We start from the raw sequence: 20,526 nt of genomic DNA on the forward strand, positions 1-20,526 counted from the left end.
CTAAATATGCAGGTTCAGCAGTGTTTGTTCCTGAATATCATCCTGACGTCAGCTTTCACTATGGATGAAAACTGATTTGCAAAGAACGCTTTGTATCGTACGCACACTTTAATCTGTTCACAGTTTACCACTTGTTCTCGCTCACAGCAGCAGATCTCAGTCTGGGCAGTCAGGATGCACAGCGCCGCAGGGGTTCGAAACTACCAGGCTGATTATTGCGTTTGTGTGGTCTCCTAGTTGATTGGTCACTCATTAGGCAGCTAGAATGAAAACCAGCAGGACTCTGTAAAATGATCACATGTGCCACTGATCTAAGGAAAGAGAGGAGAACAGCACTGAAAGACCATGTTGTGTGTGATAATAAGTTAAAAAGATGCCTAAATGTGGTCATATTCATAGCTCTGTGGGTAAAGAAGTGGGCACAGAAGTACCCACAGAGCTGCAAAACATGAGCTGAATATCTAGTACAATTAGATATTCAACAAAATGGTCTGGTTTTAAATCTTTTTCAGTTTTGAACAAAACACTGGAGAGTCATCTACATGTTTGCACTGAACAGAAAATACAGCTGATAAAGTATAAACAGGTGAAAAATACATAAAAGTAGACATGGCTGGAAAACAACATAAAAATAGAGGGTGGACAAAATATGAGAAACACCTCCCAGCGCAGCCTCCTGCTCGGTCAGCCGAAGCTGAACACCGTGAGCCCCACATAAAGTAGGGCACCGCCGCAGGTACACTGTACCGGCCCGCAGCTGCAGCCAGGTGTCCCTAATAAAGCGGCACCTCCGTGAGTACAGTAAGTTCTGCAAACTGCGACTCCCGTCGTTCCTTGCGTCATTGTGTCAACATGGCGCCTGTCTACCGGACAAAAGGCGAATCTGTCTGACGGCGGATTGAAACCCAATTAGAAACAGCGGAGACATTTTGGGAAAACTGTCAGTGTCCGTGTGTCCCGGCGCCCGGAGGCAACACATATATGTTAGAATAAACATCCGTGGAGGCTCTTGGACTGGAATATTAAGGTAAGTTAAGTCCTGCAGCTCCAACTACTGCCGTCTTAACACGGTCCTGCTCCCCCGATACATTTCCTTTTCTCCGGAGGCTGATAACTGAAAACTCCTTAAAAAATTCGGCTGCGCTGCGGTGTTTTACTTGGCGGTTAATGCTCACCCTACCATATCTGCTTCACACGATCTTATCTGAATAATAAAGAGCTAATCTTTAATTCGGCATACACGGTGTTCACCATGAAACACTTAATCAAACACAATGTCAACTTTTCCAGTTGGTCTCTATTGCTCGCTACCGCGATGCACGGTGTGTTTAAGCATCGTGTACAATTACGGCGAACAACAGGGGAACTAGTAGTAACATGTACTGTTTTGTTGTGATTAGGATGGGCTAGTGAATAAGATCAATGCCGAATATAGGAGTTGTACTTCGTTATCGATAACACGTCTTAAGACACCCTCTATCGGGCATGCATATTTTACTAGAAGCAGGGAAATATTAAAATCCTTTTTTCTCCAATGTGATGTCGGGGCTCTCCTGACATTTGGGACTACTACAGTGTTGTCTGCGGCCACACGAGCCAGCTGTTCCTTTTTTTTTGCAAAATTTCGGGTTACAATGCCAGTTAAAAAGTTGCAAACTGTAATTAAATGACTTCAGGCTATGTGGTCTGCTGGCTCTTGTCTGCAACCAGGCTGCAGTTTATGCCACGTCTGGTTAGGATCTTAGGCAGGTCACCAGGTTCAGGAAGAGTTATACAGTTAATCTTTGACATGTAAAACTTTTCTTAGAGGAAGGCAAACATGGACTTATTTGGGACAAACACACATTTGAAAATAGACACACCGAGGGGGGAGAGCCTGGTGTCGCCTGGTGTGTGTGGTTTGTTAGAAGTGGTGACACGAAGCCTCAACGTGGAGACACTTTCTTCAGGTGTTGCGGTGTAATCCTCCTGGTTCTCTGTTGACAGGCTCTCTGCTGCTCCACCGGGAGGTCAGAGGTCAAGTTTAGGTTGAGAGCAGCACCAGGAGCTGGTGGGCCTTCGGGGTCTTTCTGCAGGACACGTTGGGATTGTGTGAGCAGGAAGGGCACATTACTATCTGAGAGGGTTTTACCCTGCTTGTGACTTCAGTCTGTGTGTGTGTGTGTGTGTGTGTGTTCATGTGTGCCCGCTCTCCTGCACTTTGTCTTCCTGCTGTTGCTGCTTAGCGGAGATCTGTAATGGAGTTGAGCAGTGTCGGTCAGCACTATTTGATCGCCAGTCCCTGTGTCCCTACTCTCACACATACTCTATCCCAGCCTCACACAACCACTCAGGCTGTCATACACAATGTCCGATCCAGTGCTCAGCAACTCTTCAGCTAACGTCATCCGCCATCAGAACTTCCAAATCTGCTGATATCTGCTAAAAGCTGGACCTCATCGTGTTGTTTTTCCAAAATAATCAGGCTTTGTCTCTTCCTTTATAATGATACAAGCTGTTAAGATGAGGAGTGCTCTGATGAGCTCCATTGTCTTTATGTATTGAGCTACATAACCTCCTATTATAAATCAGAATCAGAATTACTTTAATAATCCCCAGGGGGAAATTGCTTTTTGTTACACACAGCTCCAAAAGAATAAGAATAAAGTAATGATACAAATAATACCACTACTACTAATAATAATATATAACAACATGCACACTCAGAGTGAGGAGCTGTACTATATTATAATAATAATAATAATAATAATAATACAACACAGTAGTGAGTGTGGCTGCTGCAGAGGCTCTGTCACTGAACTGTGTCCACGATCCTGATCATCATTCCACACAGTGTGAAAAATACAAGCTTAAACTCTACAGTGCATAAAAGTTGATTTCCTGCCCTGATGTGGATTACACATGCATTGCGGTGAGGTACGCTTTTGTCTGCCAGGTTTTGATAAATAATTTGTCAGATTCTTTCCTCAGGGCAGAAAGGAAAAAGGTCCGCCTGCCCCCTGGTCACATGGTGTCATTGTGCATCCAAAAGCCACTGTGTCTTCTTACAAGAGTAGCACCTTTTTGTGTTGGCCACTAGAGACTAATTTAGCAGATAGTTTAGGTCACAGTACCCCTGTTTTCACTTATCAGACACCTGTCCAAATGTTAGAATATTTGTTCATTCAAAGGCACATTTTCTGTGTGTTTTGTTAATCCTCCACTGCTAAATCTTAGTTTTATTTTAAATCCACTGAATATGAGAATTCGCCGTATTCCAGCTCCCTTTTTTTGAAAACGACTTTTCTGTTCACTGGCTGAATAAAAAGAATAAAAATCTCCTTCATATTATTTGTCACATTTCAGTTAAGCAATATTAGAGTGTTGCTTTAAACTTTCCTTGCATGCTCCGCCGTGGTCGGAGAAATGCTGCGTAAACGACATATAGTTTGGTTTGAAAGCAGATTACAAGGAAGCTGTATAATGTTTGGCTTTGCATAGTGGCAGATGAGGAGCTAAATGTAATATTTATTTAATAATTACAGCAGGTTTGTGAAGAATTTCACCAGAATTTGACCATTTCACTTCTTCCAGTGCAGATTTTATTGTCAGTTTGCAACAAAATGGAGACAAAATGGTCGAGATGATCACGTTGCCATAATTTTGCAGTCCTGTATCGATCCTATATATCAGTCTAACTTTAAACTGTGTGACTCATCCTCTGCAGCAGAAAGTATGGAGCTTGGCTGCCTGAGATGTAAATTTTTCTTGGCATTCTTCCCGAGACACACACACACACACACACACACACACACACACACACACACACACACACACACACACACACACACACACACACACACACACACACACACACACACTCGTCCTCACCCTCCTTCTCTATATAAGTGTTGACATGTCTGCTGACTTTGATTCACTGCTGTGGCCTGTTTCTTCTTCCCTGCATCAGAGAGAAAAGCATCAAGGCAGATGTGTTAACTCATCTCTCTGTTTATCTCCCTCTCTTCCTCTCACCTCTGTGCAGTGACTTTTATTTTGACACATTAGTTTTTTTTTGGAAATGACAGAAAATCAGTACACATTTAAGAGTACATGTTGTATCGGAATACTATTATAGACGGGAAACAAGTCATGCTTTGCCTCGTTGAAGTGAGCTTGTATTTGGTTTGAAAGCATTCCATACATCACATTATTTGGGTAACATTATATGAGTATTGGGGTTGAAAATGTACCATCATAAAAGCCTTATTTATTCTGGATGAATGCACTTCATATCTGGATAGCAGCTGCTGAGCTCTGATGTCTTACTGTGAGTGTGTGTGTGTGTCTGTGTGCTGTAAATCTGCAGGCAGGAAGCTCACAGATGTGACTCCACTTCCATTTTTTTCCTGTGGTTGTATCATTGGTGGGTTTTCCTTCGGGGACGTGAAGGGTAGAGAAAGGTCACCAGTGAGCTAAAAAATGAGTCATGTAACAATCACAAAAAACGTAGATTCATGTCTGACACTATTTTTAGCTGTACTTGTGTGCGATAGTCACTCAGTCTATTTGCATTCTTTACTTGCTTCTCTACAGTATGTAGTAGTTTTCTTTATCACTGATGTTTAAACTCGCTCATGCACGAGAATTCACCGAAAATGACGCTTGCACACACTGGACGTGATGTGGAAGATAAAAAGGCAGCGCGTTTCACGCAACGCAGAAGATAACTTTTCTGCCTAAAGTTTAGTGCTACCATGCCGGACAGGATCGATCGATCGACACGTCTTATTTTGAACTGAGCGGAGTTGATAACATCCATGTAAACGACGTGGACCCTCGCCTAAAAACATGTCTTCACAGTGCATCACAGTTAATGTGGTATGTTTTTAATGATAGATTCTACTCTGCAGAGTAACTATTACCCAAAGCTGTCATTATTAAAATGGATTAAAATGTACATTTCCCTCCAAAACGTAGGGGACTGAAATCTAACAAACACCACTGCTTCAAACCTTTACAGCAATTTACAGCGCTTCAGTAAATGAACTGAGTTTCTTTTCATGTGGTTTTCCCAACAATAATAGGCCGAATAATGATTATAATCAAATGATAGAAATGAATATTAGACATACACAGGAAGACCGTATGTAAGTAAAAGTACTTTTTAAAAATGTGGCTTGCCTGATCGTGATGGTGCTGTTATGATCTCCTCCAGGATGTTCCAGCAGTGTGAGGAGCCTCGTTTCACCATCGAGCAGATTGACCTCCTCCAGAGGCTGCGGAGGACCGGGATCACGCAGGCGGAGGTCCTTCATGCCCTGGACACCCTGGACCACCTGGACCGGAAGCATGGACACAAGCTGACCCACAAACCTTCCTACCCCTCGTCTTCTTCCAACAACGTCGCCGCCTCTTCCTCCATGACCTCCACCGCCACTCAGACAAGCTTCCCTGACAACCGACTCTCACTGTCTCCTAATAACAACTTCGACACCACCTCCCCGCCTCTACCGATTCCAGTAGCCTCACCTGTCGTCATGGCAGCGGTAGCTCAGAACGGCCTAGTTGCCGTCACCAATGGGAAGCTGTCGCCGCCCCGCTTTCCTCTCGGTGTTGTTAGTGGCAGCGTGACGGCACCGGGCTACGGGTTTGAGACCAGCGAAGAGGACATCGATGTTGATGACAAAGTGGAGGACTTGATGAGGTAAGACCAGACTAACGTGGACTTAACTTAGACCAGAACTAACGAGAGCAGGAAGAAAAACCAGACCAGCTCAGAGCACATCAGGTGTTCAGGTATTTTGATGGTTAATTGAAATATTGTTTTCATGCAACACTATCTGACAACAGTGTTGCATCATGTTTAAGTACACAGCCAGTAAAAACAATGCAAGTTCCCACTGACAAGCTCCGGGAAAACAAAAAATATTGTTGGAAACACTTTTGATTGAGCACAAATTTCACCTTTTTGTTTTGCTCGTCCAAGTGTGTTTTCAAGTGCAGCATCCTCTTCTCCTCATACTACATCGTCCACAAGAGAGCAAACAAGAATGTTATTCAACTGTAAAATGTCCTGCCCTTTACATTTCTTAGTTGCAATTAAAGTTAAAACGTATCTTTAATAGGTTGTGTAAAGCGAAATAAATGTTGCTGATATCCATATTTAAGGGGAAAAACCTGCTAAATGGATATGGGCCCCTGTATTGGTTGGACTATACAGCAGTCGTCACTGTGGTTACCTTACCTCACCTTGTTGCAGACAGCATTGAAGAAACTGGACAAAGTCTCGAGCACCAATTGCATTTAGAGCCTCCAGATTACAAGTAAAGTCTCTACGGTTTCTTGCAACCTTGACATAATTGCATATTGCTGTCAAAAGGGTCTGTGTGCTTTTGAACCCAGATCGCTGCAGCGCAGAGCAGGTGTTAATACAGAGGGCCTGATGGGCCATGAGCCGGCCTGAAGCTCATACTGAATCTGAATATGACACTGGGATTACTACATACGCTCACACATACTGTACACACACACACACACACACTAGAGCCTCTCATCTGCAGTCTGCAATCAGACGGCAGCAATCAGAGCGGTATTGATTTGAGGGTGTGTGAAGATGAAATCAAACCAGAAAAAGAGCCGCAAATATGGCAGCAGGCTCAGATACGTGCACATATTCAGCCTCAACAGCTACTGCCATTAAATGACAACTCCAGTTTTTTGTTTTTTTTTTTTAAACCTGGGTCCCATTTTTGCATATTTTAGGTCCAAAGCAAGATTTTGAAATGTCAGGAGTGGGCTGTGAACAGCAGACAGTGGCTGTAACATAATCCTTTGGGGCAAGTGTGCCTGTCAAAGCATGCTGATTAAAAGTGCTTGTTCTTGCCACTGACGGGCTCAGGTTGTTGGTGTCTGACAGCATTATGGGATGGGTCCCTACAGAGATAGACCTGGGAGATAAATTTTGTTTAACCATAAACAGCCATTATGTTGCTCTCTTCAAAGGCACCAGATTCCATTGACAAAAACAGTAATTTTACCTCCTAAACACTGGAGTTGCTGGTCTACTGCTGCCTCAATCGGTTCGTTTGTTTGTGTTACTGTGTGTTACGCAAATACTGCGATGGATCAATAAATATAACAACAATAACAATAAAACCAAACTAACCAGTCAATGTAGACCAGTGAGGTGAGTTTTTATCAATGGAGTCTGGTGGCTTTGAGTAATATAACGCCTGTTTGTGGTAAAACCAGAAGGATCTTCCAGGTCTCTCTCTGTAGGGATCCTTTCCATAACGCTGTCTGACACTTAGAATAACACTCTGAGCCTGTCAGCGGCTAAAACAAGCACTTTCAGTGGACCTACTGTGATCAGATGCTGTTGTCCATTGCGGCTGCAGACTGAGGTGATCGACTGGACCACAGCGTCATTTTGAACCCCTAAAATAGGGCCAGTTTTCAGAATAGCGGTTGTCTTTAAATGTCTGTGTGGGTTGCAGCGTTACGGCTCGTGGAAGTACAATGGCTGTTATTTCGTGCCAGTAATTCTCCTCTCTGCTTGTAGGAGGGACAGTGCTGTGATCAAAGAGGAGATTAAGTCCTTTCTGGCGAACAGGCGGATCTCCCAGGCTGTGGTTGCTCAGGTAACAGGTGAGTATCTACTTCATCTGTCATCACTTCAACCAGACCCACAAATCACCATTTGGAAGAGTTGGCATGCCGGCACGCATCCAGCCTGCTGACAGCACAGATCTCACTCTTTTTCTCCTCCTCCTCCTCCTCCTCCTCCTCCAGGGATCAGTCAGAGCCGGATCTCCCACTGGCTCTTGCAGCAGGGATCAGACCTCAGCGAGCAGAAGAAAAGAGCCTTCTTCCGCTGGTACCAGCTGGAAAAGACCAACCCTGGTAAAACCGTCCTCCATAATCAGGCCTGCATCTCCTGCATGACTTCCCGCTCTTCCACCTGTGAAGAAATGCTGTAAAATGAAAGGGATAACATGTTAACAGTAACCAGTGAGCCGCACTGAATGCATGACTGGAGTTTCTTAACACTGAATCAGGCCATTCAGACACTGGAGGACGATCCTGTCGATGTCTCCTCGAGTAGAGTTTTAGTCACAGGTTTGCAGCTGAGGACAGGTTTCTGGTATTTGAGTTGCAGATTTATATAATAGAGATAAAGAATGAGATAATTTATGATAGAAGAGTCTTTTCACAGTGTTTTCGTGATGTCCCTGGTTAGTTATACAAACTGTAATCAGTTTCCTGTGATTGAACAATGACTGAATTGTGTTAAATTGATATTAACATTGGGGAATGTACAGTATGAAAAACTCTAGTTCAGATTAGCCTTTGTCTGCCCTAAAAAAAAAAAAGAAAAAAGAGAGACATGGTGGTTTAATCAGAATCTCTTGACTGTGATTTCCTCGGGGTTTTAAAATATATGAACGTCAGGGTTATAAGTATCACTCTTTGTCCTTTATAACCTCATGATCAAGTGTTCACACACTAAAGCTACATAATACATGTACAATGTAGATAGATTTCTTTCCATTGATATATTTGAGACCTAATTTCAGTTGGAGAGGCGCTGAATAGAAAAGTGCTTGTGAGAACCTCTCTAAAGCTTCACACTAAAATGAAAATGAACTTTTAATATCAGCCGTCTGGTGTGTGTGACTTCAGGCGCCACTCTGGCCATGCGAGCCGCCCCATTGGCTCTGGACGACATGATGGACTGGCACCAAGCCCCGCCCACATTTGGCTCGGCCCCCGCGGGCTTCCGTCTGCGGCGAGGGAGCAGGTTCACCTGGAGGAAGGAGTGTTTGGCTGTTATGGAGAGGTGAGGAGGAGGAGGAGGAGGTACAGGTAAGAAAATGGTGTTGACTGGGCAAAAGTAACCAAGTATAATGTGCACACAGCTACTTCAGTGATAACCAGTACCCTGATGAAGCCAAGAGGGAGGAGATCGCCACCGCCTGCAACGCTGTCATTCAGAAACCAGGTAGGTGATAACAGGAGGTAATGACTCTGACTGGAATGATCCATAGCTCGTGTTTCAGCAGTAGGGGAAGAGTGGCATCATGACAAACACGCTATTTAAATAACACGTTAGATAACCAAGCAGCATCAAATATTTTCCCTGCTTTGTAAAGCAAATATCATCTGTCAAAGGAGGGACTTTGCATCTCTCTGAAAACTCCCTCTGCCCAGTGAAAATAAGCATGACTGAAAATCACCCACAGGTAGAGACTGAGGGTGTGTGTGTTGCAGGAAAGAAGCTGTCAGATTTGGAGAGGGTAACATCTCTGAAGGTCTACAACTGGTTTGCCAACCGCCGCAAGGACATCAAGAGACGTGCCAACATTGGTAATGTCTATCTCTGTGTGTGTGTGTGTGTGTGTGTGAGTGTGTAGTGCAGCAGTCAGTAAGGTAGGAAACCAGGTCAGCCATCAGGATGTTTTTACCACTATTATTTCCTGTCATCAGGCCATCAGAAGTTGACTCAGGGCTGTTTGGTCTCAGGGGCCCAAAACTCCCTTTTTTTGGGACGTGTCTCCGACTAAATGATGGCAATGCAAATACTGCAATTATGCATATATATAGTCACACTAGTGTGAAATCTGGCAGAGTATTGTCTTGTGAAACAAATGGGAAAAGAGCAAAATATTAAACTATAGGCTTCATCACAGAGGAAGGTTGAGAGAGGGTGTCTGCCCCCCGAACCCAAGCTGGAAGGAGCTTCCACAGGAGAGGAGCCCGACAGCTGAAAGCTCTGGCTCCTGCACTACTTCAGAGGACTTTAGGAACCACCAGTAGGCATTCTGGGAGCGTTGTGTTGAGCAGTGTGTGCTGTTGTTTGAGGTCAATACGCTATGATGAGGTTTGTGTTTTTGAAGAAGCAGCCATCTTGGAGAGCCACGGCATCGAGGTCCAGAGTCCAGGCGGCCAGTCCAACAGCGACGAGGTGGACGGCAACGACTTCCCCGACCAGGTAAATGAGTTGTAAGTCCTCCTCAGCACTCGGAGCCTGTAGTAGAGCTGCTGAGTGACGGCAGAAGGTGAGTGTATTTACACTGAGCAGCGCAGAGCTATGAACGTGTGGAACAGTAAACATACAGTCTACTTTGCTTTCATTCCTGTTTAAATTTACATTCAGTCACATGTTTGACGGCTGTGAATACAGAGAATTTCAGTGTGATCAGCAGCAGAATAAACGTGTCTACCATTCTAAGTTATTGTGCAGGAGGTCACAGCAGTATGGCTCTGCTCTGGCGACAGCAGAATGACCTGGTTATTGTATAACCTGTGTGCCGCTCTCTCACAGGGCTGTGAGGTGTCCTTATTTGACAAGAGAGCTTCGGCCAGGCAGTTTGGTTTCAGTCGAGCTGACCTGTCCTCTCCAACCCAGGTACACCCAGAGCACACTCCTCCTCACTACAGCTGCGTCCATCAAAGAGCTTTGGCCTCTGATAAAGAGCCGATGGCAGATTTACATGAGAAACTTTGAATTCCAAGACAGAAATCCAGATTGAACTAAAAATCTCACACCGTCCGTTTCTCCTCTTCTCGCTCAGGTTCCCACTCTGCTCCCCAGCTGGTTTTCCGCCCTGGGCAGAGGAGGCTTGTCTGGACAGAGGGGCGCTTCTCTGATTAGCCGCTCCCTAGTGTCAGGGGCGGGCCCTCAGGCGGAAGGTTCCAGGTTGACAGGTGTGTCCTGGTCTCCCCCCTCCCCTTCTCTCCAGGACGAACCCACCATCCACAGCGCGCTGTCAGAGCCCCAGGACCCGGTCGGTCTGGAGAAGGAGGCCGTCAATCACAGCGGCCAAGCTCAAGCCAATCAGGCGGACGAGGCGAGGTGCAGTATGGGGAGTGACATCAAGACGGAAACGCTGGAGGACGACTGAAGGCGGCGGTGGATGTTGGAATTGTCGGGGTAATGAACGAAGCAGGATCAGAGGTGTGTTAATATGCAAGCAGATTTTACAGGAATGTAACAAGTGGGGAAAAAAAACAAAAAAAAGACCAAAAGTTGTGTAAACTCCAACCCTGAGATACCTCCCAACCCTACCTCCAACCACCAACCTGCTCTGCTACGCTCTTATAGGCATTACTAGTATATTACAATAATGATAATGATGATAGACTTTTCTTTGTTTAAGTGTTCCTCAGTAAGCCGAGGAAGATTTAAAATGCCCAAATAAGAACGAATGAAGAAAGTGAAAGAAATGACACAGGAAATGCATTTAGCAACGTGGCTTGTTCCTTCATTTCTCTTCTGGTGTGATATTGTTTAGGCATTTTAAGTCTTCCATACTGGACTGTTTAACAGGACAGGATGCATTGTGCAGATTCCTTTGGAAACTGCGTATTTCACAGCAGGACAGCACTGTATTTGACGTGTGGTTCAAATAGTTTCAGGGTCTTGCACTGTGATCTCAACACAACTGAACAGCCTCAAAAGATAAGTACATGAATTTGAAAGTTAAGTTCATTTTAACGGATTGTTTATAAATCATGTAGCACAGTTCATCACAGTCGACGATATTTCCGACTTTCGCTGTTGATCCCTCCCGGAGAGAAGAACAGCAGAATAAGCTTAGTGTCATCGAGGTCACAGCTCGTTGGTAATGTGTCTGTGAGCTCAAGATGATTTGAAAGTGTAAAAAAAAAAGAGAGAAACAGAACGAGCCACTCCTCATCATCATCACTGGCACGGCTGAAATAAGCTCAAAGTATGGAAGCAAAAAAAGGCCGTAATTATTAGGCTGTTGGCAATTTGTGAAAAAATTAATGACATTGAAATTTAACCACAACTTTGTATTGTTTGAAATACGACTTAAAGAATGAGTTTTTAAGTTTTAAAAGAAAAAATGTGCAACTGCTTTTTCTTTTTTTTTAGATAAAATGCTATAAATGAATCTGCATTTAAATGTGAACAATAAGTATTAAGTAGAGATCAAATTTCAAATCCTTACGGCCTCTGTTTTCTTCCATATTATTAACCAGTTATCAACCGTTGGATGACGTGGAAGCTGTTGACAGATTGTGTTTAGAACCTAGAAACGTGGCCGTGGAGGAGAGCGAGCGCTTTTCATTTGTGCCCCCTGACAGGCAGCACGAACGATCACTGTGAGATGATCTGTGATCGGGACAGATCTCAGATCATCTGGGAGGTATTCAACAGTGTAATGAAACTGTTTCTAGATACTACAGATTAAAGTGTGACGTGATTACATACATGGGATTACGTCCATGTATGCATTCACACACACACACACACACACACACATATATATATACAGTATATTATATAAACTGAGGGTATATGTACGTACCCTGATCCATTTCTATTTACAGTATATAGACATATTAGCTTCAAATGAGAGAAACTATGAGTATGAGTCTTTGTTGTTGGTGAAAGGTGAGCGAAGCATTAGCCAAAGTATTAAGTTTAAATTTGGTGTATTTTCTGAGTGTGCGATGGTAAAGGGTGGAACTCCTGTATTAGAGACACGCTAATCAAAGATGCATCAGATGTGTCAAATTATTGCAAGCAAAATGCATTTCCTTCCTTTTTAGGTATATCTGTGTTAGCGCTCGATATGCCATGTGTTCTAAACACATAATACTGTCACGTTTTAAATCCTATCCTCAGCTTAAATGACACTTTATCGGATCAATATCATGGTGCTTAAGAGTCCCCGCTGTCGCAGCGTTGTATTGATCAATATGAACGACAGACCAGACAGGCAGTAGGACCAGAAAACAAGAAAACAAGCGAATAGTTAAACGTTTAGTGAGTAGAAGAAGCACCAGGAAGTTTTCTTCAGCCGAAACATGAATATCTGATCAAGCTGGTCAAACCAAGACACGTGTTTCCCAGTGCAGCCATTGTAGAAGTCTGTTCCTGCATTTACTGCATGTTAGTGTCCACCCAGTGTAAGGAGTCATTACCAGTCTGGTTTAACTGTAAAGAAAACATCTGATTCACTAGATTATCAGGACAATAGTTTGAACTAAAACCATTAGTCGATTAATCAATTAGCGTCCAACTATTGAAATAATCAACTACTTAAATCATCGACTTCATTGTTTTGAGACGTTATTTTGAATTCTCTGATTCCAGCTTCTTAAATGTGGATATTTCCTGGTTGAGGACGTAACCTTGAGCTCTGGGATACAAACTTTAACATTTTAGACCACTTTCTGACATTTTGGGGACCAAACAGCCGGAGAAAGGGATCGACGGTTCAACTGGTGATGAAAACAAGTGTTAGTTGCAGCCCTACACTCCACTGTAGTATGTATGCGTCTATATTTCTCTTTCCCAAAACACGTTGGAGACGTGCAGCATTCATTTTGTTATACAGCACAACAGACTTTAAGTCCAGTAATCATTCTCCTTTTAGCTCTTTCTTTGAAGTGCCTTATTTTTTGCAGCGTGCAGGACTCCTACAATGGCTGCACACACAGTACGACTCTGTATCGGAACTAATGCAAGAGAGCTAAACACATGATGCTCTGTGACGGCCAACACTAACGTGGCTTCATTCAAATCATTGCTCATCACCAGGTGCTTTACAGGCTAAGCTACTAGTTCAGAGTTAAAAACTCAACACAAATACCTCACTTTACCCCCCGCAGCTATAAGCTACACCCCACAGGTTCCTCCGCAGCTGCTTCAATGTGAATCGGAGTTCAGACAGAGTAAAAGTAACCGTCGAGCTGATTTATTGAGAGGAGGCTGACGGCAAACTGTGATGAGGCCGCAGAGACGATTCACTGGCAGATCTGGGACGGCAGAAATGTCAGTGTCCTTTTTTTAAAAAGGGAAATTCCTTCTCGAACTCGAGCCAATGAATATGAAGTTTAAAAGTAAAGGGAAATTCCACTCCAAAAAAGAATTTATTCATTCATAAGCTCCTTCTTCCACCAGAGTCCATGAACTAAAAATAAAACATTTCCCCTCCTGGTGGAATACCAACACGGCCCGGCAGTGTTGGCTTCAGACCGAGTGTCTGAGAGAACTTTTAAGTTTTGTGGTGGAATGTGTCTTTAATTGTACAGCAGCAGAGCTGCTCTGGGTGTCTTTGCTTTAAGCGTTTATAAAACTCTGAGGCATAATTAGTCAGTTATGTAGCTTCCTGTCCTCCGTTTGAATTATTTACACCAAAATATCAAAAAGAAGTCGTCTTTTTTTAAATTATTTTCTTTAAGTCTGCTAAGCAGAAGCCTTTCTGAAGTGAATCTCTGGATTCATTTAGGACAACGTGCTGTTTTGAGATTATTTCAGGGTTTTAAATCATTTCAGTTGCTGCCTTCGTGCTCTTCTCATGAAGGTGAGAAGAGTTTAGAGTTCTGAAGCAGCAAATTGATGTGAAGTGAAAAAAGTAGTTGTATTAGAGCCAAAAAGTCTGAAAGGGAAAAGAAATGAAAACCAAAACTACAGGAGAATTAAAATGAGAAACCAAGAAACAAGAAACACAACAAAAGAAATACCTCACATAATAAAACCAGAACGACTGATTTCATGACAGAAACCTCAGAACAAGCTGACGTGTTTCTCATTTGCAGATTTCTTTCCTGTCGGCTGGTTTTGGTCTTTTGTTTCTTTGCTACACGTCCTTTCACTTTTTGACCCTAAGTGAAGTTTTTATTTGCAAAAATCAGAGTGCCAGAAAGTGTGTATTCATCTTATAATCGACTTGAACTGCATAGCAAGTCGTTAAGAAATAGAAAAAGCGTAACAACCAGTTTTTCCATGAACCTCATAGAAAACCTTTGCTCTTCCAGGTCTATTCTGCACTGTTTCAGGCCCCTCGTGTGCACTTTGTTTCTGACAGTACTGACGGCAGCATGCTGGGGATTTTCATTATGTAAAATGCAGTTTTACCATCTGCCTTCCATCCTCTGTTGCCTTGCTGTACTGTTTTTGTTTGAGCTTCCATTGCTGGTTCATCACAGGAACAAAGCAGCTCCTGGATCAGATCAGATCTGATCCCGTTTTCCACCTGTGAAATAGTCGACGCAGCCTTGGCCTCGACTATTTCATCACATTTGACTTTTTCCTGCCAAATATAATCACCTCTTCCTATGGCAATACTCCTGTCCCTTAAATGAGAACTTTGGTATTTTTAAACCTGGGCTCTGTTTTATATAGTTTGTGTTCAAAAACTGATCCAGTAGATCGCCTTAGCTACAGTGGCTGTAATGTAGTCCTTTGTGGCAACTTCCCCCGATCAAAGTAGGTCCACTAAAAGAGCTTGTTTGATCCACTGACAGGCTCAGAGTGTTATTCTGAGTGTGTGACAGCATTATGGAAAGGATCCCTACAGAGAGAGACCTGGAAGATCCTTTTTGTTCAACCAGAAACAGCTGTTATATTGCTCTCTTCAAACGCACCAGACTCCACTCACAAAAACTGTAATTTTACCTCACAGAACACAGAAGTTGCTGGTCTACTGCTAAACCCCACTTCTCAGTTTGTTTGTGTTAATGTGTGATTTTGGTGTGTTCAACAGTTTGACTGCATCCAAACCAATGTGTTAAAATGCCAAAGTCACGATAGCAAGACCAGCAACTCTCGTGTACTGTGAAGTAAAATTGCTACTTATGTCAGTGAAGTCTGGTGGCTTGTAACCAAGAGAAATAACGGCTGTTTGTGGTTAAACCAAAAGGATCCTCCAGGTCTCTCTCTGTAGGGATCCTTTCCATAATGCTGTCAGACACTTAGAATAACACTCTGAGCCTGTCGGTGGCTAAAACAAGCACTTTTAGTGGACCGACTGTGATCATCTGTCATTTTAAACCCAACACATCATCAACATTTGTCTTAACAAGTGTTTGGCCTCGACTGGCACTCCGCCTGTAGTTTGACAAAATTAGGCTGCATGTTGATGAAGGTATTGTTGGGGTTGTAGAGGATCTTGATCTGATCTGAGGTCTGCTGCGTGAACAAAGAGAAAGCACAGCGGATCTGGTGTCAGTGTGGTTTCAGTCAGTTCATGCCTCAGGCCTGAATGCTCCTTTAGTCGACCTCTCGCCTTCGTCCGTATTGTGAATACATGAGGTGCAGTTATGACATTTGAAGAGTTCTATTCCAAAATGTTGGTTTTTATTTAGGTGACATTCATCAGTCAACATAAAATGTAAAAGTTCTCCGTCAATCAGCCAATGACTGTAAATACTAAAAAAAAAAAAAAAAAATTGGGTTCAAACATTTCATGTCATGTAAAAGGTTTTACCCTGTGAGTGGTTACCATTTCATTTTGGCAATAAACTCTTCAATAATTCTCTCCAATGAAAAATATCAAACCTCAGCAGGATGTTTGTATCAGTTTGACTTTTTTCCCCTTGTTTGTTTTCTATTTCAAGATTTAGTGCCTTTTTTGGACGGTAGACTGTTCTGTAATCGCTATGTAGAAGATCTACATATGCCTTTTGTTACTTTTTCATCTGTTGGATAAACCTTATTTGTTATTTTTAAGGTGTGTTTTTATTGATATTCTATTTACAAGGGAATAAAACCTGATCAGAGTCCATGCGCTGTGACTTGGTTTGTTTTTTGTCTGCACAGCTCGGCACAAATCCAGGGAGGGGTTCAGTTCCTCCTCAGACCGGACAGTAAACGTGCATTAAGTGAAATAATAGAAGTGACAATGAGCAAACTTCATCTGCTGAAGGCTGAAGTAGAAAGCTCCGGGAAAAACACCTTGAGTTGGGATTGTTTTGTTACAATCTAGTTCAGTTTTAAGCCAACAGAGCCTCATTAAACAAGTCTTTATATTTCACCAGTGTGCAACAGAGAAAACTAAACAGCAGTTAAAACTTACCTAAACTGGATCTGCAGTCGCTACAGCACATTTCTTTAAACATTCAGTTTGGTGCAAAGAAAAAGAACAAATACTTTCTCAATCTTCCTTTTTTATTTCTTACCAGATTACTGTTCAGATGATAAAAAATGATAATTATAAATGTATTATAATACATGTTTATTCTTTGGATTGCAGCATAGAATTACATAAAACAATTAAATTAATCAAAACCCAAACTTGTGCTCAGATTTCTCTTTTTATAAGTCTTAATATGCGCATATATACACATACATACATAGAACAACCACTCCAGTGGTGCACTCACACGTACAAACGACACATCAAGACAAACCCAAAGCTCCACAGAGTCAACAGTAGCAACAGACGTAGCTGATAATGATGAGTTAGGATGGTGCAGTAATACTGTCGACCAGGCTGAGGCCACATTAAATGTTTCTTCAGCTGAATGTGTGAAGGTTATAGGGACTGAGGGGGGGGGGGGCTTTTTTTACAGGAGTAACATGGTTCCCATAAAACTCCCTGACTTAGCAAGCACCAAGCCTTTTCCTTAAGCTCCCACTAGTCTTCTATTGTTACACAGCGAGGTTAAAATGTGGCTGCTGGTACCTTGGACATTATAATCCATTTTTTTTTTTTTTTTTTATACCAACAGCCTTTAAAATGCACCAAGAGGAGAAGCTGTGTCTGAGTATTTCAGCTGTGGAAAGGTCATCGCCAAAAAACCTGTGCACCTGCAACAAGGCTGCGCTGCGACCACCCGACGTATTGCTCGTTTGTGTGGTTTATTCTGATATTTGAGAACACACAGGAAAGTGAAGTGGATGCAGCCGCTACAGTGTTAAAGTGGGTACAGCTCTGTCAGCTAAAAGGCCTCGGGAGGGGGGGGCAAGAACACTCTGAGCAGGCGAGAGAGAGAGGTAGTAAAAAAGGTGACCGTTCACTACCGAGGCAGGAAAATATGTCTTAGTGCCTGACGAGTACAAAAGTCAAACTACTTTCTTCTCTGGAGGTTTTTTTTTTTTTTTTATGACAGAACTCAGCCCCGGATCTCTTGGCTGAGAGAGTAATGACCCCAGCGAGGCAGAAGCTGTCAGACATGCTGCTGCTGAGGGGCAGTGGTGGGTCGGTTTTCTGGTTGTGTATAAAAATTCCCTGTGTGGAAGTCAGTCAGGCCACCAGGGGGCCCTCCAGTAAGGCTGTAACACAGGAGGTCCAACCTGACGACATCCGTGACTAAATGACCTGCTGCTACACGGGGTCGGTGTTATCAGAGGATAAACTAACTGTTAGAAAACAGGAATATTTCTATGTCTTTTTTAAATAGTAAACCAGAGAGGATCTAAATGGTTCTGGAATGACTCTTCAACAGCGCTGCACAGCATGTTTAGTTAAGAGAGCTGGATTGTTCCTGCTAAAACCAGTCTGGCTCCAGGTTGAAGGCCACGTTAAGGCAGAGGGACGTGTCGCTGCAGACCAGTGATCCCGTAGATAACAGAGCTACAGGAAATGCAAAAGGAGGCAAATGATAGCGAAGATATGGGACCAATTCTGAGCGAAACAGAAGCACTGAAGGGAAGAAAAGCAGCCAACAAAACAGAAAAGAAGCACAGCGAGGGGCTGAAGACTCGTGCAGATCAATATGTAATCTGAATATGTTTGGACACAAATCACATCAACAAAAATAGAACTGAATGTGGTTCTTCTGTCCGATACAGTCACACAAATAACACTGCTGGCTTTGCTCTAATCTCTACAGTGGCACAGGTGGAGACCACTGAAATATAAAGTTACAACATCAAATCCATCCCGTGCACATCAGTTATCACTAATGCTACTTTTGACTTTGTACAGTTCCTTATTGAAATGGCTTCTGTTGCTCCGTGGATCGTGTGCATCGTTGTTTTCTACATCTATAATGTCAGCGCCACACTCAGTCTGGATGGAGGATGTGCGCCGAAATGAAAAGACAAAGCCGCTTGTTACCACCATGTTTGAGCTTAGCTCTGCTGTGACATAAAGTAAGAGCTTCCAATGTATTCACTCTTCATCTTTGTACTTGAAAGGTAGTTGAGCAGTGAGTGAAAGGATGCAGCTGAAGAAAACGGCTCCAATAAACTCGAAACAGTGAAAAGAAAGAAAATTAAATCAATTTCAGTTCGACTTGAAGAGCAACAGGACACTTGAGAACATTGAATCATTAAAGAAAAATAAAAAAAGTCAGGTTGTATTTTCTTCCTACGTGAACAAGTGTTCCAGAAACGAACTCTTCGATTCCTTCTGGAGGCTTTTGTGCAAATGAATTAAGCGTTGATATGAAAACAGCGTGTGGAAGATAGATGGTCACATGGTTTCTGAGGCACAATAACAAAGGGACATCCAGAAGCCTGAAGTGATCTCAAACCCCTTCAACAGAGGCCCCGAGCCGAGGCCAGGACGGGAAAATCCACCAGCCACGGAGAGCAGCAGGGGCGGGGGGGGGGCAAAGGTCTGCAGCTCTCAGCTTTAGTCTGAAGTAGAATAAGGAAAAATGGCAGCTGGAGGTAATTTCCCATCTTGGCAAGAACTCACGGACACAACTGAATCAAAGCCACGTCCACCAGACATTCACACACACACACACACAAGAAAACTTTACTCCCTTCCTTCATTACCACATAACGGCTATGAACCACAATATTATAACAAACAAGAGTCCAGCCGACGAACCACTTCGCCACACCAACCAATAACATACCTGACAGCCACCTATCCGACCAATCAGAACACTCCGGGTCCTGGACAACAGATACACAGATAATAACGACTCCTCGTCTCATCCTTTCAACTCCATCAGAGTTTCCTCTTTAAAAAGAAGCCAAAACATCAAGGGAGAGAAAATATCCCGACCTTTACTTCCACATCTTCCTCAAGGCTCACATGACAAAGTGCCTCATCTCTAAATGAATTGTACTGCTTCATATTACAAATATATATTGGCCGCTGAACCACAGCGCTGACTTTAGTCTCTCCGTCTGGGATTAAAAACCAATCTAGTGTACAGTAAGATAGATAGAGAGTGTTAGATCAATCAATGCATCCATTTACAGCTAAATTTACAAATGCTAATAGCAGCAATTTTCATGGAATCATTTGTGCAATGTTCATTAAAATAAAAAGGCTTTATCAATTTTCATGCGATAAATGCATGTGTACAAGCATTTAAATATAAATAGTAAAGTCCCACCTCTCGTTTTAAGACGACGCACGATTAAAGGAGTGGAAAACATAAAGATGATAGTGTTTGGACACACTGAGTGCATTCACATGCACACGGTGTTCCACATAATGTATTCATGTATACATGGATGAATGTCACCTTAAAACCTGCCGCAGTGGGCGTCGACAACACGTCAGCCAGCATGTTCAGCTTCGTCATCATCAGGTTATGAACTGAGCCGTGGTCCTGGAACACAGCGAGCGATGAAGTGTCACTCTTCCATCATCAGACTGACCCACCAGCACGTGTCTGCTGCCCACTTGGTGAGAGAGACACACTTCGGTCCACTTTATTAAAGGGGTACTCCGGCCAAAACCGGTCGAAACTGAAGCAGCAGAGGTCAAAATATCCCCGTGTGATGATACATGCCCACAGGTGTAACACAGGATTCCTGTTGGAAACCTGTAGTGCCTATGTGATAACCACGATCACCGTGATTCTCTCAGACTTCCT

At 43.1% G+C, this 20,526-nt stretch overlaps 1 protein-coding gene across 1 annotated transcript; it reads left to right on the forward strand.

The window, feature by feature from the left end:
* The first annotated feature begins 882 nt into the window (after positions 1-882).
* Positions 883-11,180, forward strand: LOC139219130 (homeobox-containing protein 1-like). The gene is made up of 10 exons (XM_070850965.1): positions 883-1,027; positions 5,198-5,686; positions 7,544-7,629; positions 7,774-7,884; positions 8,665-8,821; positions 8,901-8,983; positions 9,253-9,348; positions 9,882-9,973; positions 10,307-10,390; positions 10,557-11,180. The coding sequence occupies exons 2-10, from the start codon at positions 5,199-5,201 to the stop codon at positions 10,884-10,886; spliced, it is 1,527 nt and encodes a 508-aa protein (XP_070707066.1). The 5' UTR covers positions 883-1,027; position 5,198; the 3' UTR covers positions 10,887-11,180.
* The last annotated feature ends 9,346 nt before the right edge of the window (positions 11,181-20,526 follow it).

This window comes from Pempheris klunzingeri, chromosome 1, assembly GCF_042242105.1.
Source record: "Pempheris klunzingeri isolate RE-2024b chromosome 1, fPemKlu1.hap1, whole genome shotgun sequence".
In the NCBI taxonomy this organism is placed as follows: Eukaryota; Metazoa; Chordata; class Actinopteri; order Acropomatiformes; family Pempheridae; genus Pempheris; species Pempheris klunzingeri.